At 48.1% G+C, this 18683-nt stretch overlaps 3 protein-coding genes across 3 annotated transcripts in view; 1 reads left to right on the top strand and 2 right to left on the bottom strand.

Moving 5' to 3' along the window:
• Positions 1–1838: 1838 nt before the first annotated feature.
• Positions 1839–7252, bottom strand: xrcc3 (X-ray repair complementing defective repair in Chinese hamster cells 3). Its single transcript, XM_038305342.1, has 7 exons — positions 7068–7252; positions 6654–6791; positions 6350–6562; positions 6109–6263; positions 5820–6032; positions 2756–2793; positions 1839–2657 (listed from the first exon to the last, which is right to left on the bottom strand). The coding sequence occupies exons 1-7, from the start codon at positions 7120–7122 to the stop codon at positions 2438–2440; spliced, it is 1032 nt and encodes a 343-aa protein (XP_038161270.1). The 5' UTR covers positions 7123–7252; the 3' UTR covers positions 1839–2437.
• Positions 7253–7346: 94 nt separating this feature from the next.
• Positions 7347–18683, top strand: part of brf1b (BRF1 RNA polymerase III transcription initiation factor subunit b) — a 28151-nt gene continuing 16814 nt past the window's right edge. Inside the window, exons 1-2 of the mRNA XM_038305387.1 lie at positions 7347–7537; positions 8562–8767. Coding sequence (XP_038161315.1) covers positions 8584–8767 — 184 coding nt within the window. The 5' untranslated portion in view covers positions 7347–7537; positions 8562–8583. The remainder of the gene's footprint in view (positions 7538–8561; positions 8768–18683) is intronic.
• LOC119796713 lies at positions 10405–15779 on the bottom strand. The gene is made up of 12 exons (XM_038305386.1): positions 15538–15779; positions 15288–15453; positions 14990–15195; positions 14713–14830; positions 14440–14642; positions 13860–13977; positions 13580–13749; positions 13190–13287; positions 13003–13118; positions 12738–12936; positions 10934–12672; positions 10405–10857 (listed from the first exon to the last, which is right to left on the bottom strand). The coding sequence occupies exons 1-12, from the start codon at positions 15583–15585 to the stop codon at positions 10529–10531; spliced, it is 3510 nt and encodes a 1169-aa protein (XP_038161314.1). The 5' UTR covers positions 15586–15779; the 3' UTR covers positions 10405–10528.

Below are 18683 nucleotides of genomic sequence, written 5' to 3'. Positions count from 1 at the left end.
GCGGGGGTTGGGCCCCCACATGGGATCAGGAGACGGTTTCTGCAAACATTGTGATGTAATCCCTGAAATATACCGAGGACCAAAGTATGAAGCAAAACACATAAATGTCCCATAAAATAAACAATATATTTATTTATCTAATAGGCCTACGTGATAAAATGTTGAATATACCATCGCATAGAAAAATGCACAATTAAGTGAACAGCCTGTTAAATAATTATACATACAATTCAAATTATGAAATAAATATTAAAGTTATACAAAATATTTTAAAATGAATATGATTACTGCTCTTTAAAGATACAGAGTGATATAGTTATCTGTATGATTGTATGTACTTTTCACAGGCTGAAATATTTCAGAACCCCTCAGTACCCATTGGTTCACGCCTGAAACCGTGAATCCGTTTGCTGACGTCATCAGATGAAGACCAGGGGCTCCAGCCGCCATGGACGTTTTCAAGCTTTTAATTTGAAATAGAAAAAGACGTTTGCGTTAGATCATCGATAACTTTACTTTACCGACAGCGCGCAGGCGCAGTACTCATGTAACGGTCACCACAGACGTAAAAGTAGACTCCGCATCGATCCATTTCTCCGATTGGCGCTGACGTCATTTGGTGGCGCCATGTTGGGAGGGTCAACACAGCTCCGCTTATTGTAATGTGTTGAGGAGGGACAGAATCAATCAATCGCTGAATATTAAACATTTTCTCGGTTTTGTTTTTATTTATTTGTATTTTTTGCTGTAAATAAACAATTGTTCAGTGTATTTAAATATTCTTTGTGGGTTTAAGAGTAATAGAATAATCTGATAGGAAGTATGCATGATGCAAAGCACAGCCACTCAGACATTTTTAGTACTATACGCAGAAATATTTTATACAGATATACAAAAATATATATACGTATCTCTCTCTGTATTTACATATGTACATACATCTATATATTTTATATATATATATATATATATATATATATATATATAAAATAGAAAAAATTATAGAATAGACATATATATATATAACTAAACTGAATAAACAGCACATATACACTATATATGTAGTGTATTTATGCTGTTTATTCAGTAATTTTTCCAAAGCTCTGGTGCCATCAAAAAGTTCTCCCTCGAGCCTCGATGCCAATAATCCGTCGGTTCAAACAAAATCACACTGCTCAGTGCAGAGGCATCAATCTGTTCTGCCTAAACCAGCAGGTTGGGGTAGCCTGTTGACCTCCCCAAGATGGCGCCCGTGAGTTCTGCACCACAACAGTCCTATAAGCATGTCTATGGTCCCAGCTGCAGGGGGAGACAGATCATGTGAGGCTGATTAAAGCGCTGTAGAACCTGGGTTCTGAAGAGGCTCTTATGTTTGATTAAACTGCAAATAATAAAAAATAAAAGATAAGCAGATTGTTAGAGGAAGCAAATAAGATGATGTGCTAATAGAATGAGGATGTTTACCCTTAAAATAAAATAATTTGATATTATACATGTGAAATAGGATGATGGGTTATTTTTTCCCATCTTGAACAGATTTGATCTTTTTTTAATAGTCAAACTGTCTCACTGGCTCAGACTAATGACAGACTTACTCAGGTTTCAGTTTTTGCTATTTTTTCAAAAGCATCTTTAGAAAATGATCAGATATCCTTTTCATTAAATCCACCTTTCTCCATTAAAATGTTTCTATTAGTTTGGTTTAAATCTCAGATATTGTTTTATTTTCATTACAGCAGAAAATCATCACAAAGGGCAGAGATGAAGGCGTGAAAGGATCAGTCTGGGATTTGATGAGCGACGGTTTTGAACACGTCACAGTCGGGAAGCAACAGCTCGCCGACTCTGGGACCAGAACCAGTGAGGAGGAATCCTATTGGATCACTAATCGACGGTGGTTCTGATCCTCTGATGGCACAGGAGCAACGATTTCTTCTTTAAACGGTTGCCTGGCAACAGTGGAACGATTTATAGGACCTGACCCTGAATCAAAGCCAGAGTTTTTCCGGGTTCTGGTGATCATTAGTCTGGACCCAGACGCTGTTTGTCTCAGGGATCGTCCTCCCAGCGGGTTTTCCTGCCGGGGTTCTGTGTCGGTACCAGGCTGTCTGAGGCAGCAGCGCTTAGCATCCGTTTGGACCGAACACCAATGATGGCTTCCAGATGATGATTTCTGTCCAGGTCCAAACAGACTCCAGACCGATGGAGTGGCGCACAACTACGGAATCGGACGGAATCAAACCGAAGTGGGTCCGATCCAGAATAACACCTCTGAGATAAAAGCTGTGAAGAACCACACACAGTTAAAATGGCCGCCATCAGTGTCTGCTTTCTACAACCAAACCAGAACAGAACCTCAATTACAGGGAGCCCAGCTTAAGCCTGAGTTTAATTCCGTAATCTGTGTTGGTCTGGATAAACTCAGAACCTCCTCCAGTCAGTCCGGGTCCAGAACTCCATGAAGCCCTTCCTTCCACACACCGATGTCCCGACTGTCTCGCGCCAGGTGAGGAGCAAACACCACATCCAACCTACGCAGGACACTGCTCTGGTCACCACGGACAACTGTCCCTTGGAGACGCCGCATCATCAGTCGGACCAGGACCTGATTGGCCCAGGCCAAACCCAGAGCAGGAGACACCGAGGAGGACGGAGCGCTGAGGGAAGGAGACAAGACTGCATCAGTTACAGAGTTCATCTTTTCAGCCCTGATCGTTGATCCTGGATAATCACAAAACAAACTTTGAGGCGTTACCTCAGACCGCTCCCTGATTGGTTGAAAAGATCTGTGACCTGAAAGAGACAAATTAAATAATAAAATATAATGTAGGTTTGATTATTGTTCTGCTACATTCTGCTCTGTCTGTACAGGAGACAGTCTCACCGAAACAGGTGGATGTCTGAGCAAAGACAGGTGTGTGTCTGACTGAGGACAGGTGTGTGTCTGACTGAGGACAGGTGTGTGTCTGACTGAGGACAGGTATGTGTCTGACTGAGGACAGGTATGTGTCTGACTGAGGACAGGTGTGTGTCTGACTGAGGACAGGTGTGTGTCTGACTGAGGACAGGTGTGTGTCTGACTGAGGATAGGTGTGTCTGACTGAGGACAGGTGTGTGTCTGACTGAGGACAGGTGTGTGTCTGACTGAGGACAGGTGTGTGTCTGACTGAGGACAGGTGTGTCTGACTGAGGACAGGTGTGTCTGACTGAGGACAGGTGTGTCTGACTGAGGACAGGTATGTGTCTGACTGAGGACAGGTGTGTCTGACTGAGGACAGGTGTGTGTCTGACTGAGGACAGGTGTGTGTCTGACTGAGGACAGGTATGTGTCTGACTGAGGACAGGTATGTGTCTGACTGAGGACAGGTATGTGTCTGACTGAGGACAGGTATGTGTCTGACTGAGGACAGGTGTGTCTGACTGAGGACAGGTGTGTGTCTGACTGAGGACAGGTGTGTGTCTGACTGAGAACAGGTGTGTGTCTGACTGAGGACAGGTGTGTGTCTGACTGAGGACAGGTGTGTCTGACTGAGGACAGGTGTGTGTCTGACTGAGGACAGGTGTGTGTCTGACTGAGGACAGGTATGTGTCTGACTGAGGACAGGTGTGTCTGACTGAGGACAGGTGTGTCTGACTGAGGACAGGTGTGTCTGACTGAGGACAGGTGTGTGTCTGACTGAGGACAGGTATGTGTCTGACTGAGGACAGGTGTGTGTCTGACTGAGGACAGGTGTGTCTGACTGAGGACAGGTATGTGTCTGACTGAGGACAGGTGTGTCTGACTGAGGACAGGTGTGTCTGACTGAGGACAGGTGTGTGTCTGACTGAGGACAGGTGTGTCTGACTGAGGACAGGTGTGTGTCTGACCTCGGACAGGTGTGTCTGACTGAGGACAGGTGTGTGTCTGACTGAGGACAGGTGTGTGTCTGACTGAGGACAGGTGTGTCTGACTGAGGACAGGTGTGTGTCTGACTGAGGACAGGTGTGTCTGACTGAGGACAGGTATGTGTCTGACTGAGGACAGGTGTGTGTCTGACTGAGGACAGGTGTGTGTCTGACTGAGGACAGGTGTGTCTGACTGAGGACAGGTATGTCTGACTGAGGACAGGTATGTGTCTGACTGAGGACAGGTGTGTGTCTGACTGAGGACAGGTGTGTCTGACTGAGGACAGGTATGTGTCTGACTGAGGACAGGTGTGTGTCTGACTGAGGACAGGTGTGTCTGACTGAGGACAGGTGTGTCTGACTGAGGACAGGTGTGTGTCTGACTGAGGACAGGTGTGTCTGACTGAGGACAGGTGTGTGTCTGACTGAGGACAGGTGTGTGTCTGACTGAGGACAGGTGTGTGTCTGACTGAGGACAGGTGTGTCTGACTGAGGACAGGTGTGTGTCTGACTGAGGACAGGTGTGTCTGACTGAGGACAGGTGTGTCTGACTGAGGACAGGTGTGTGTCTGACTGAGGACAGGTGTGTGTCTGACTGAGGACAGGTGTGTGTCTGACTGAGGACAGGTGTGTCTGACTGAGGACAGGTGTGTGTCTGACTGAGGACAGGTGTGTCTGACTGAGGACAGGTGTGTGTCTGACTGAGGACAGGTGTGTGTCTGAGTGAAGACAGGTGTGTGTCTGAGGACAGGTGTGTGTCTGACTGAGGACAGGTGTGTGTCTGAGTGAAGACAGGTGTGTGTCTGAGGACAGGTGTGTGTCTGACTGAGGACAGGTGTGTGTCTGAGTGAAGACAGGTGTGTGTCTGAGGACAGGTGTGTGTCTGACTGAGGACAGGTGTGTGTCTGAGGACAGGTGTGTGTCTGACTGAGGACAGGTGTGTGTCTGACTGAGGACAGGTGTGTGTCTGACTGAGGACAGGTGTGTCTGACTGAGGACAGGTGTGTGTCTGACTGAGGACAGGTGTGTCTGACTGAGGACAGGTGTGTCTGACTGAGGACAGGTGTGTGTCTGACTGAGGACAGGTGTGTGTCTGACTGAGGACAGGTGTGTCTGACTGAGGACAGGTGTGTCTGACTGAGGACAGGTGTGTGTCTGACTGAGGACAGGTGTGTCTGACTGAGGACAGGTGTGTGTCTGACTGAGGACAGGTGTGTGTCTGAGTGAAGACAGGTGTGTGTCTGAGGACAGGTGTGTGTCTGACTGAGGACAGGTGTGTGTCTGACTGAGGACAGGTTTGTCTGACTGAGGACAGGTGTGTGTCTGACTGAGGACAGGTGTGTCTGACTGAGGACAGGTGTGTGTCTGACTGAGGACAGGTGTGTCTGACTGAGGACAGGTGTGTCTGACTGAGGACAGGTGTGTGTCTGACTGAGGACAGGTGTGTGTCTGAGTGAAGACAGGTGTGTGTCTGAGGACAGGTGTGTGTCTGACTGAGGACAGGTGTGTGTCTGACTGAGGACAGGTTTGTCTGACTGAGGACAGGTGTGTGTCTGACTGAGGACAGGTGTGTCTGACTGAGGACAGGTGTGTGTCTGACTGAGGACAGGTGTGTCTGACTGAGGACAGGTGTGTGTCTGACTGAGGACAGGTGTGTGTCTGAGTGAAGACAGGTGTGTGTCTGAGGACAGGTGTGTGTCTGACTGAGGACAGGTGTGTGTCTGACTGAGGACAGGTGTGTGTCTGAGTGAAGACAGGTGTGTGTCTGACTGAGGACAGGTGTGTGTCTGACTGAGGACAGGTGTGTGTCTGAGTGAAGACAGGTGTGTGTCTGAGTGAAGACAGGTGTGTGTCTGAGTGAAGACAGGTGTGTGTCTGAGGACAGGTGTGTGTCTGACTGAGGACAGGTGTGTGTTGGTATTAAAGTAGATTACCTGGTTGATACAGAGTACAGGTGTAGTGAAGTCCTGGCTGAGTTTGTGCAACATGGAGGAAAAGCAGAGCAGCTGTTTGTTTCTCTCTAGCCAATCATCTGCCTGGAACTCGCACCTGAAAAGAGCTGCCACTGAATCAACCACAATGAGCCGGACCCGACCCTGAGCCAGTAGGAGGGGGGCACGGCGTGAAAGACACACCTGCAAGGAGTCCTGAAGACAAACACACCTGTGAGCCTGTGGCTAGCCAACAGATGCAAACTGATCTGAGGTCAGAGGAAACACCCACCAGGTCAGCCGTGTGTTCAATATAGACGTTGTCACTGAAGCGAAGGCTGCTGATCAGAGATGGAGGGACGTCAGAGCGCAGAACAGACTGCTCTGAGATCAGCTGCTGAAGGCGCTTGATTGGAAACTGATCCTCTGTGCAGATATACAACGCTCCTGGCAGGAAAATGTCACATGATTGATCGGTTTATGGCGATGATGCAGTCGCTGAAACCGTGGTTATTCCTGGAACGTTTACTGACCAGCTCCCAGGCCTCCATGTTCAACTGGATACTGCACCGACAGGCACAGCTGCAGACCAAGCTGCGTCTTCCCGGCTCCGCTCTCTCCTGACAGCTCAGTGACACCCCCTACTGGCAGACCGCCCCTCAGCAGCTGGTTCAGAACCGGACAGCCCGTACTGAGCCGGAGTCCAGACTCTAACCTGGGACACTCACCTCGCTGGAGCTGAAGGGCTGAGGGAGCAAACATTTCTCTTACACCAGCAGACCAATGGTTCGCCATTACCCATGACATCATAGTGTCTCATCCAATCAGAGGTCTGACCTGTGACTGGCTGGTGAGGTCTGCAGGCTGTGGCAGCAGCATGGAGCAGCTCCTGGAGATCTGATGGGGACAATCCGGTCATATTCTGGAGGTCCGGCCCAGACGAACACAGAACCTCCCTAACAGACTTTAGTTGAGCTGGTGGAGGAGGAAACAGGTCACTATGGCAACAACAAAACCAAAGAGCCGCATATTGATTCTCATTAGTGTGACACAACTTAACCCACACTAAAGCTTTTAGTTTTAATTAAAAATAAAAATTCAATTAATTTAAGATGAATGAAATAAAGCCGAAGTCAATGCAGGTTTTAAAAGATGAAGATCCTAAAGAGTCTAGCTGGGATTTTTCCGGACTGAGGGAGGAACAGTTAAAGTGGCGGTTTGCAGACTGGACTCTGGTGGAGCCGCCGGTACCTTTCCGCACAGCGGAGATGATCCGCGGCTTCAGCTGCAGCTGATCCCAGCTCATCTCTCAGCCTCCGGGTTCGGTTCTCCGCGGTTCAACGCTGATAGTTTATGACACAACTCTAAATGCCCCCGGAAGTGACGTAATTGCTTGCCGAGTCGAACTTTTTAAGCCGGTTCCTGAGAGGACGCTGGTACCGCTGGTACCGAGCCCCGACTGTCAGGCTCAGGCGACCGGGTTCACGTCGACCGACGCTGAAAATGACGTAGAGCTGATTCTGGTTACGGATTGGCCAAGGAGTGACGTCACATTTGGGCGCCAGTAGAGGAAGCAAAACAGATCAGAAGCAGAATAATAATTGATCATTGATCGGAACCTGCTTACAGACTCAGAAGAAAGGTCGAACCGGAGCCGGAACCGGACCGGTTAGAACCCAGACCGTTAGAGTCTGTCGATCCTCACCGCTCTTCTACTTCCGGTAAGTGTCCATTGTGTTGTTCTTATCGGTGGTCCAGCGGTTCGCGCGTCCACCTCCCGCCGGTGGAACCGACGGTTCGAGTCTTACATGATCCTATTTATATTGGTTGATTTTTATTGTTGGACTTTAACTAAAGGGAGAAATGATCACATCTACAACTCAGAACCAGAGACACAAAACCAAGATGGACCCTTCAGGACTGTTTGCTCTTCATTTTGGTTCTGCTTGCTTTACGTTATTTTTTCCCCCACAATAGAATAGAAAAGAATATACCGTTTTTGTCTCATAATGGGGAAACTCTGGTGTTTACAGCACCAAAAGATTGTAGACACACAAATGTGGACCTTAGAAAAATGTATCAGATTAACATAATAGTGAAGAGTTAAAATATAAACAATAAAATTCTGTAAAGTGTTTTAACAATATAAAACTGGAGAATAAATAACCAACATCCAGCTATGGACATTTTTACAGTAAATTGAAAATAGCAGCAACATCAGAGATGTGCAGAATGACAGCAGCAGGTTATTTAACTGACTAAGGTAGAAACTGAGCAGAATCAGCATTAATGGAAGAACTGGTTGAGGTTACTGGGAACAGTGGTGGTTCTAGAGTCTTCCAGCTGCTGGGAGGAAGGATCTGTGATAACGCTCCCTGGTGCATTTAAGGTGCAGCAGTCTGTCACTGAAGGAGCTGTCCAGTTCAGCACCAGCTGAACCAGCATGGGGGGGGGGGGCGTTATCCAACAGAGATTTTCATTTAGTTAGGATCCGTCTGTTTCCCACCTCCTGCACTGAGTCCAGAGGGCATCCAATCAGAGCTGGCCTTCCTGATCAGCTGATCCAGACGCTTCCTCTCAGCTACAGATGAGCCACTGCTCCAACAGACGCTCCATAGAAGATGCTGATGCTACAAATGAGTCAGACAAGGTCTTTAGGAGCTCCCCCCCCCCCCCCCCCCCCCCCCCCCCCCCGGTGCAGATGGTTCTGATCCGTTTAATGATCCTGTTCCTCCTCATCTTCAGGCACCAACCTCTGAGCGCAGCCATGAGCTCCCGGGTGTGCCGGACCTGCGGGGGGTCCGACATCGATGTCGACCAGGCCCGGGGAAGCGCGGTGTGCACGGGCTGCGGCTCGGTTCTGGAGGACAACATCATCGTGTCGGAGGTCCAGTTTGTGGAGGGAAGCGGAGGAGTTTCATCCGCCGTGGGACAGTTCGTCTCCGCAGACGGTTAGACCGGTTCCATAAGCTCTGAGTGGCAGCAACCGTACCACAGGTCACCCATCATTACCAGTGCAGCCAGCCCTCTGAACTGAGAACATAAACAGCCCCATTCTCCAGATAGATAAATGTTAATAGAATAGACATCCATTATCTGTTCTAGGTTGTGTCCCTCTCTTCTTGTCCCTTTTCTTCTTGTTTTCCTCTCTATGTTTTGTACTCAGCTGACTTTTCATGCTGTCTCTAAAGGAATGAAAGATTTTTTCCAAGCACTAAGCTCACTTAGCTGATTGCTCCTTCCTGTGTTTCCAAAAAGGCCAAAGTAAATAACCCAGTCCTTCTTTTCACTGTAGACAAGCCATGATCTGCTTATCTGTTCTCCATTTTTCATTTGGATGAAATAATAGCTGCATGAATCATGACAGCAGACAAGATAGAGGAGAGCAGGAGGCGGGGTTACCAATCTACTCGCTCTGGAGAGCAGAGTTCGCTGCTTTTAGATGTTGTCTCCAAAGTCTCCAGTAGCAGAAAAAAAGTCTCTAGATTTGGCGCTAGGAGCTTTTTAGAAATCAAAGTGCTAGAGGGGTCTGAAAAGTGGCTAAATATAGCGACTAAAGCGCTAAGTTGGCAACACTGCTCTTTGCATGGTTTGTTTTCAAATGGTTTGCTGCTGTCTGTTTGGACCTTTCTGAACATGTGCAGCAAATGGACTGATCCAATATGGTGGACACTGAAGGGGGGGGCTGAGACACACTTATTATTATCAGCGTTCTGATGGCATTTTAAAGAAAAACAATTATTGTGCAGAAATAAGGAATAGCTGCATTAACCATACATGGACGGAAACAGTTTTATGGGGCCCCCCCAAGGTAACTGCCTAGTATTGCCTAACGGTAAAACCCTGAAATTATGGCTTTCAGTTTCAGTGGCCACTCAAAGATTTTTATTGGCCCCATCTGGCCCCCCCACATGAAACCTTTGAGAGTCACTGTCTGATAAACCTTGTTTCTTCGGAGTCTGGCAGTAAATTCCATACATGAAACCCGAAAAATGCACAAAGAACAGGAACCAGAACAGCTGACTGACAAATCCACTTTATTAAACTTCAAACATGGAGGCGACGCAAATCAGAACCGCTCACCTGCAGAGAAACAGAATCAGTTAGAACAGGTCAACTTTCCATTCCCTACAGCAGTTTAAATCCAAGCTCAACTAAGTCAGAACAAAAAGTAAATGGAATAATCGGTGCTGTCTGATATGGTAAATGGCATGTACTTATATAGCGCCTTTATTCAAGTTAGTAGACTTGACCAAAGCGCTTTACACTACAATCATTCACCCATTCACACACACGCACTCACACACTGATGGTGGCAAACTACATTGTAGCCACAGCTGCCCTGGGGCTCACTGACAGAAGCGGGGCTGCCGTACACTGGCGCCACCGGGCCCTCTGACCACCATCAGTAGACGATGCAGGTGAAATGTCTTGCCCAAGGACACAACGACACTGAAAGTCAGAGTCGGGGCTTGAACCGTCAACCCTTCGATTTCAGGGCAAACTCCTACATCCAACGCCACTGTCGATATGAACTGAGAAATCTGAGGCATTCAGACCTAAAAAGGTTCTGTTAAGTCTGTTCTGCTCCAAACTCTAGAAATAAAGTGTTTCCCATCCTATAATCAAGTCTGGTTCCGTTCAGTAGAATGAAGCCGGTTTATTTAGGGGTTCTGGTTTAGTCGCATTACCATGGCAACCAACAGGGTTAGTTACCAACAGGGTGGAAGTGGGCTTGTACCTCTGACGATTCCTTCGCTAACACTGGTTCCATACAGATCCGATTCACCACCACAGGCACCGTGGATAATTAATTTGGAATCAGAGCTATTTGGGTCCGTTTGAAGATCACCGACTTTTCCTGAAGTTGGGCGTTGGACTCCAGTATTAGCCTGGTCAGGGTTCTGGGGTTCGAAGTTCTGGTAGAACCTTCTGCTGTCTCCCTCCGCTGAAGGCTCCTGGTTCTGTAAGGACTCAGACTGGTCCCAAGTCTGGAGTCTTGCTGCCAGACCGACTGGTTTCACTCTGATTAGGGAAAGTCCTGATTGAAGGAAAGTCAGATTTTAAAAGCGGACCAAAGGTGAAACCAAGCAGACGGTTAGATCATCGGCTCTTACCTGATGTTTGACGAATGGGTCCAGATGAACTGGATTTCTCTCTCGGATCATTTGTCTCAGCCCATAAAGACATTAGCCCTTGCTCTGTCTGTTGCTGCTGCCCCTCCTGGACAGAGAAGTGGGGCTCCGGCGGGCTCTGGTGCCCCGCCTGGACAGAGTACTGGGGATCCGGCAGGCTCTGGTGCCCCGCCTGGACAGAGTACTGGGGATCCGGCAGGCTCTGGTGCCCCGCCTGGACAGAGTACTGGGGATCCGGCAGGCTCTGGTGCCCCGCCTGGACAGAGTACTGGGGATCCGGCAGGCTCTGGTGCCCCGCCTGGACAGAGTACTGGGGATCCGGCAGGCTCTGGTGCCCCGCCTGGACAGAGTACTGGGGATCCGGCAGGCTCTGGTGCCCCGCCTGGACAGAGTACTGGGGATCCGGCAGGCTCTGGTGCCCCGCCTGGACAGAGTACTGGGGATCCGGCAGGCTCTGGTGTCCCGCCTGGACAGAGTACTGGGGATCCAGCGGGCTCTGGTGTCCCGCCTGGACAGAGTACTGGGGATCCAGCGGGCTCTGGTGCGCCGCCTGGACAGAGAACTGGGGATCCGGCGGGCTCTGGTGCGCCGCCTGGACAGAGAACTGGGGATCCGGCAGGCTCTGGTGCGCCGCCTGGACAGAGAACTGGGGATCCGGCAGGCTCTGGTGCGCCGCCTGGACAGAGAACTGGGGATCCGGCGGGCTCTGGTGCGCCGCCTGGACAGAGAACTGGGGATCCGGCAGGCTCTGGTGTCCCGCCTGGACAGAGTACTGGGGATCCGGCCGGCTCTGGTGCGCCGCCTGGAAAGAGAACTGGGGATCCGGCCGGCTCTGGTGCGCCGCCTCTTTGATTGAGGGAAAGGTTAGGTTGACCAAAGACTGATAGACTGTAGTCTGGAGAACCGGTTCTGGTTTCTCTGAAAGACTCTCTCTTGGTTTGGACTCTTCATTCTCAGTTTGTTTAGAGGCCCACGTGTTTGCCTCGCCACTCAAAAGTGTCGCTCCATACTGGGCCAGATTAAGGTTTTTGGAGTTAATCTGTTGGATGATGGGTTTTTGATTGAGACGAAGCCCAGAAGAGACAAACTTGCTGGGAGGTTTAACTCTGATGCTCTGCCCTCTGGACTGGAGATTTGTTTCCACTTGTCCAACTCTTTGTACGTTTGGGACTTCTTGGATGGGTGCACTGGTCTGTTTGCCGTAGAAGAACTCCTGCAGCAGGTCACTCTGCTCAGGGACCGCAGTCCTACCAGCAGCAGGATCCAATGTTTTCTCTTTGCCAGTCTGAAAGAAATAATTCCCAATGTGTTCCTGTGGTTGGACCAACGTTGGGTAGTGAGTGGTTTGAGTTGGCCTGTTGTGATACTGATGTTGGTAAACTGGGTTGTTGACCTCATCGACCTCCATTCCAGCGCCGGGGGACCAATAGAGGTTAAAATTGGGCTTTGAGTCTGCCATGCCAAATAATAGATCAGATGGAAGACTCTGAAGAATCTCACTTTCATCAATAATGGACTGACCCTGGTCCATTTTGTCCCAGACTCGAGACCCGAAAAGGGAACTTGAGCTTCCCTGGTTTTCACTGATTGGACGGTGGGGAATCCTGTCAAATGGGCCTGAAGGGGAGTATTCTCCGCCTGGTCCTGGCGTTTCCCTGGCCAGTCCTTCGGAGCTCTCTGGTGGTGCGCTTGGGTCTTCCACATCGGTTAAAGGATAAAACCTGGAGAGAGACGAATAATCAGGAACCGCTTTTCTTTTCTGCATTATTCTTCAGATGAGACTCACTGAGGGACTTGCAGGATTGGTGTCTCTGAAGAATGGTCCTTATTTAAGGATGAGAGCAGCTGTTTTTGTCCTCCTGATACTGGGATGAATTGGCTCTTTCCTGGTCGGGGCAGAGTTCCCACTGTAGATGGCTGTAAGCGGAGCGTACTCAATGGGGCATTGATGCTCTCTGACTGCTGACATTTTTTATTTGAATCTGCTAAAAGAGAAAACATTTAACGCAACAATAAAGCCAAAGATCTTCTCCTAATGAAAACATCCCAACCTCTTTTGCTCTCAAAGACTCTCATTGATCCGAATCCAGGAGTTGCTGAGGAAAAGGTCCGGTCTACAGAAATTCTGTTGACTGCACTCATAGGATAGAAGCATCTCACCGTCACCCTGTCAGAGATTCAGATGAGTCTCCAGGACAGTTTCAGAACAGTTCTTCCTGGTTGTTCACAGGTCCTTACTTGAACTGAGGTTCTCTGGAGATGAAGTTCGGCCCATCTGCAATCAGGAGTCGATCATGGACTATCTCGTTCTCGTAAACCATGTACCACTCTCCAACCTGTAAATATTCTCACATTAAGACCAATAATTTTCAGGTCTAAAGGTTTGACTTGGCACTGCCCTTAACAACCACAGGCACAGATATTTTTAGGCTTTGCCATTTTTCTCTTCATGATCGAGACACCAAAGAAGCTACAGGTATACGAGTTTATAGTATCAACACCCCCTGAGCAGTCTTTGCCTAACTGAGACTCCAAGATGATCTGGAAATCTGGATATTTCAAATCTGATTGATAAAGAAATAGCTGAAAAGTTCCTTGGTCCATTTCCCCCTTATAGAACATCCATACCGTTGCTCTGGTTCCACAGGAGTTCACCTTGAACTCAAACAGGACTTTGGATCCATCAGCTTGTTTTGGTTTGCAGGTAGGGTCCAGAAGACTGGTTCTTTCAGGTTTCACCATTGGCCACGTGGAGGTCGGCGTTGCCACCACAGTCATGGTGCCGTCTGCAGAGCAAACTGAAAGCAACGTTTATGAATATCAGAGCATCAGAACAAGTCAGTAAATTGGTCTTGTTAGTTTCAAAACTTTGCACATTCAGCTCAGAGCTGGAGGGGGGAGAAGTTACCTATCATGTTCTGCGTTCTGAAAAGGCAGCGCTTTGATGTGGATGCCTGGACCTCCAGAGTTTTGGAGTCTCTTAAAAGCAACTTAAATGTTGCATAAAAGTTTGACAAGTTGATGTCCTAGAAAACAAAATACAGACATTAAAACTCTTCTACATCTTTAGTTTTTAAGTTTTAGGCTGGATGACCCTTTCAGAACCAAGCTAATAAATGACCTGGATAGCAAGCCAGTTTTGGTGCAGTTCTGTATGCATGCAGACCAATGATTGTGGAGCAGTTACTGGAGCATCAAGCAGCCCGAGTGGTGAGTGAACGTCTGATGGGAGCCCTCAGATTAGATAGGAATACCATCTGTGACAGCAGCACCCACACTCTTGTGACCACACAATTTTTACAAGAGCAGTCTTTGTTACTAATAAAGCCAACAGGTCCTTCACATTGAAAGGCTCTGCAGACCGTGCTCCTGGAGCAACGTCAAGAACTTGTTTAATTTTGAGCTATTCGCCTACCTCATGATTAGCTGCAAAACATGCCAAGAATGGTTGGAACCTCAGTTATGTAGCCGTTACCTCATGGACTAACCTCATAAGTGTAGCCGATGGAAAAAACTGGGATGTCCAGGATAGTTCTGATGCTGTCATTATGGAGGCGGTAACCTCTCTGGGCCACCAGCTGCTCCGTCAGAGGCTCATGGCCGACGCCGACCTCCCAGAGACTCCGAGACTGTCTGGCTATGCTGAAGGAGATTCCTCCATCGTAACACTGAGCAGTTATCTCTGGTGGGACTTTGGGGAGAAAGTCAGGATTCAGGAGAGCTTGGACGGATTAACACCCCAGAGCTTCCTTAATACTCACATTCATTAAAAACTCGTGCTGTAATGACGTTCTGGTAGTAGTAGGACTCCCTCTGAGGCACAATGGTTAAAGTGACGTTTAGGTCTATAGAGTACTCCACTACACCTCCACCCATATTCTGTTGTAGGGACAAAAGCCAGACTTAGACCAGAACAGACGAATAGAGCCGTCAACTACTTTAATTGTGCTGACTTGGCTCCAATGCCTACAGTTAGAGCAGCTCTGACAGTAAAGAAAATTAGCAAAGATGAGCTGGCTGGTAAAACTATAAGCTCACCGTCCACTGCACAACAGGATCGTCGAAGGGTAGACGCAGCTGGTAGGCCTGGCTGCCGTTGGCATGGACAACCGGACTGATGCTGAGGCCTCGCTGTGGCTTCCCCAAGATCAGCAACCGCTGTCCATTAATCCAGATTTCCTCCAAGAGGACATCTGCTGGAATGTTCCCCAGATAGACTGTGAACTCCTGATCACCAATTGTCTCTGTGGATAGAAATGCCACACAGCCAGTCTTTAGGGTGTGAGAAGCAGGTACAGGTATCAGAGCTTTTCTAATCTAAAGCAAAAACCCTTACGGTTGAGGCAGAAAGGTTGCCTACAGACCAGCGGCGTCTCAAGCACTTTGAAGGTTCTGTGTTTGGTGTCAATGCTGTGGCCGTCGTCAAAGATCAGAGAGAAGACATGTTCATACATCAGGAGGACCGTGTAGAACTCCTGGTACAGATTTTCCAACACCAAACTCTGTAGGAACAAAGCCCAAGTTTAAAGTTGCATTTCCTTAAAGCCAATGGGCAATCAGCAATTAGACTTTTAATCCCACTCTACCTTCCTGAACCCTCCTTCTGACCCAAAAGGAACTCCAATCTCTATCATTCCCTCTTGGTGAACCAGACTGAGGCCTTTGGAGGCAGCAGTGGCCTCATCCAGCAGGGAACCATCCAGACCCAAACTGAAACTCTGACTTTTTAATCCTGCTCCCTCCCCAACCAGAGCAGGTAGAAACCGAGGGACATTCCAGAGCAACCGAGTGCCATCGAATGATCCAGTATCTGAAGGAAAAAGGCAAGAACATTCTTAGCTCCGGTTCAGACTGCAGCTCATCTCTGATGCATCAGCTTACTGAGTGCGCAGGCCATGGACATATCAATCATCACCAGCATGAGCTTCTGTCTGAAGAACAGAGACACCTGGATGGTCTCCACTGGAACATCGTCAACCTAAGAGATCAGTTTCATTATCAATGTGAATGAAAACCAGGAACAGCCGAATCGTAAAGGAAAAATATTTTCATGCTGTAAAATTTTGTCCTTTTAGCTCCTAAGTGGTCACTCTTCATCTTTTCTAGACCAAGTTCTTAGTCTAGAACTAATGTTTGTGTGAAAAAGGACTCTTGGATTCACCATGGAGGAGAAATGTCTGTTGTGCGTTTGTTGATACCCACCATGGTGACCTCAGCATGCGGCTGTTTGAGCGGAGATCGAAGGATCACCCTCTGAGACGTGGCCATCACACTGTAACCCCACTGTTGGGCCTCCGGGATGGACATTGAGGTAGTCTGCCCGTTCCTTTGCAGAAATATTAGCTGCCAGGACAAATTGGCTGTCTTCTGAGCCTGAAGACCACAAACCAGCCATCTGACATGAGAACCACCTCAGGGTCCAACCAGGGATATCAGAAAAACGTAATCCCTCATTAGCCGACAACTGGACTGGCTATACCATCAGCAGGGACCAGAGGTTACCTTAAAGAGAGCTTCCTGCCAAACATCTCTACGCTCCACTCCATGAGCTTCACACGAAGACTGTCTGTTAACATTCACCTGGGAGACGACCACAACAGTTTAGGCAGCAGTCTCACAGGCAGCACCAGAAGTGGTTACAAGTGTCCTCACCTCCATGTAGTCTTCCTCGCAGGTGAGCTCTCTGTGGGTCCAACTGATACCAGAACAGACTGTGGAAACAAACCGGCTGCTCAAGCCTCCACCGTTGTTTATTAGCACGTTGAACTTGAAGGTGAACAGCTCATCATTCTGAAAAAACACCCAAAACAATTTGGTAAAGAGGAGCTTCAGTAGATGGGATTCAGGGTAGTTGGACAGACCCGGCCACCCTCAGTGGCCAGGTGCAGGCTGGTGGGTTGACCAGCAGGTGAAGCCAAAGGTTCTTAGAATTAGAACCTGGACATACGTTGGTGAAGCTTCTGTTAAAGGCTTAGAACAAGGTACCTGGTTGTGGGTGAAGCAGGAGTAATAAGATGCCCTGAGGACAGTGAAGCCATCCTGCTGGTAGGCGCTGATGGTGTAACCACAACGCGAAGCAAGCTGCTCACCAATGGAGTGGACACCATCGTCGTCTAGATGATGTTACAGACCGTGAGACCTGGGAACTTTAAAATCATTGTGTTCACTGATGAAGAACTGACCGACAGCTTCGAAGTGAGGCATCTGTGCCGAAGCCACGCGGATCCACAGGTACCGATCCCGACACTCCAACTGAACCAAACCTGCGGACAGAGCACCAGTGGGTCTGCAGTCGCTAAGGTTCTGTGCAACAGGAGTATCGTAGTGAAGATGCAGGTTTCCTCCTGGAGACTCAGCTCAGTAACCAACCAACCAACCATGGAGGAACCCAGGGAGCTGGTGGAAGGTTGCTTTCTGTGAATGAACAAACTGTAATAGATGTTCTTTTTCTTTTTCTGTGATTCAGCAGAACTTTAATTAGAAACACCTTAGTAATGCTAATGTCTACCAAACTGGAACATGTTTGACTTCATGAGGAGGAAACCCTGCAGGCTTAGATGTAGATAAACTAGAATCTGCTCACCATCCAGCTGGCTCCCAGCCACCGTTTCCTTAATAAAACAGCTGCAGATCATCCAGAGCAGCCTGGAACACAAAGCAGCAGAGTTGAGCTTTGACCTGCCCAGGTGAGACCGGTGTTCTGTCAGAGGAGCATACCCCATCAGACCGGCATACCCCATCAGACCGGCATACCCCATCAGACCGGCATACCCCATCAGACCGGCATACCCCATCAGACCGGCATACTAGTGATGTTATGAGATGAGCCGAGGCTTCGAGGTGTGTGTCGAGTAATGGAGGGGGCGTTTCCCCGAAGCGCGTGTCGAGGCGTGATTCATTTAGAGGTGGGGCCAAAATTAATGACGTCCGAGGCCTCGCTACCGTGATACATGACCGCTTCGGGAAGTGGTTCAGGAAAAGCAAGAGTTTTGACAGGCATCTCAACAGCCTCAGTGTTCAGTCAAGATGTGGGAGATTGGAGGAGAGCTGCTGTCAGCTGGATAAAGTTTGCAAAGATTCTAAGAATAGATTGGTTGTTTTTCCAACCAATCTAGTTGCTTAAAACTAATTTGGTTAGAATAAACAATGTAATGATCAAAATTTGAGCAAACCATCGGACAAAGTCAGTGTTAACACGTTGCTGTTAAGTAGTATTTTCTCCCTGCTATGATCATCTGCATAGGTGGCGTCAGCTGTAAGAGACAGGCTCTCACTCTAGAAGTTGATGGTTCAAGACCTGCCTTTAACTTTGAAAATTGCGATTAAACTGGTTGATGAGACTAATTTGCATTGTTTTGCCCAAGTAAAAATATAGATTGGGTAAATTAGGTCGGTTTAGTCAAAAGATTGGTTGAACACAACTTCCAACCTGATTAAAACCAAAAATCGTGGAAAAACTATCACGTTTGAATAAAAATGACATACACCTTTCATTTTTCTCATCATTGCTCATCAAAGTAAATTCCCTCTGGGATTATTAAAGTATTTCTGATTCTGATTGCCCAGTTTTACCCAATTTGCACAAACACTTTAACTGTCTGCTTGAGTTTATTTAACTAAAATGGCAGAAAAACTGTGCACCTTAAATTATTGTTCTAAGAAATTTTACACTTAAAAAAATTACAAAAGATTTTATTATACACACCAACCATTAACAATTTCAAGGGAACTT

Source organism: Cyprinodon tularosa, unplaced genomic scaffold, assembly GCF_016077235.1.
Source record: "Cyprinodon tularosa strain WSP-4 unplaced genomic scaffold, ASM1607723v1 ctg557, whole genome shotgun sequence".
Taxonomy (NCBI): domain Eukaryota; kingdom Metazoa; phylum Chordata; class Actinopteri; order Cyprinodontiformes; family Cyprinodontidae; genus Cyprinodon; species Cyprinodon tularosa.
Note: the sequence above shows the minus strand (reverse complement) of the source record. Positions and strands in the feature narration are given on the sequence as shown.

Coding starts and splice junctions, on each gene's coding strand:
- LOC119796713 (XM_038305386.1), bottom strand. CDS start 15,585: ATGATAGAGATTGGAGTTCCTTTTGGGTCAGAAGGAGGGTTCAGGAAG. Junction 13,288..13,579: donor CCTGTGGAACCAGAGCAACG/GTATGGATGTTC, acceptor GAATATTTACAG/GTTGGAGAGTGGTACATGGT. Junction 10,858..10,933: donor ACCCATTCGTCAAACATCAG/GTAAGAGCCGAT, acceptor TCCTTCAATCAG/GACTTTCCCTAATCAGAGTG.
- xrcc3 (XM_038305342.1), bottom strand. CDS start 7,122: ATGAGCTGGGATCAGCTGCAGCTGAAGCCGCGGATCATCTCCGCTGTG. Junction 6,792..7,067: donor CATCTCCGCTGTGCGGAAAG/GTACCGGCGGCT, acceptor CTCCTCCACCAG/CTCAACTAAAGTCTGTTAGG. Junction 6,563..6,653: donor ACCTCACCAGCCAGTCACAG/GTCAGACCTCTG, acceptor TTGCTCCCTCAG/CCCTTCAGCTCCAGCGAGGT.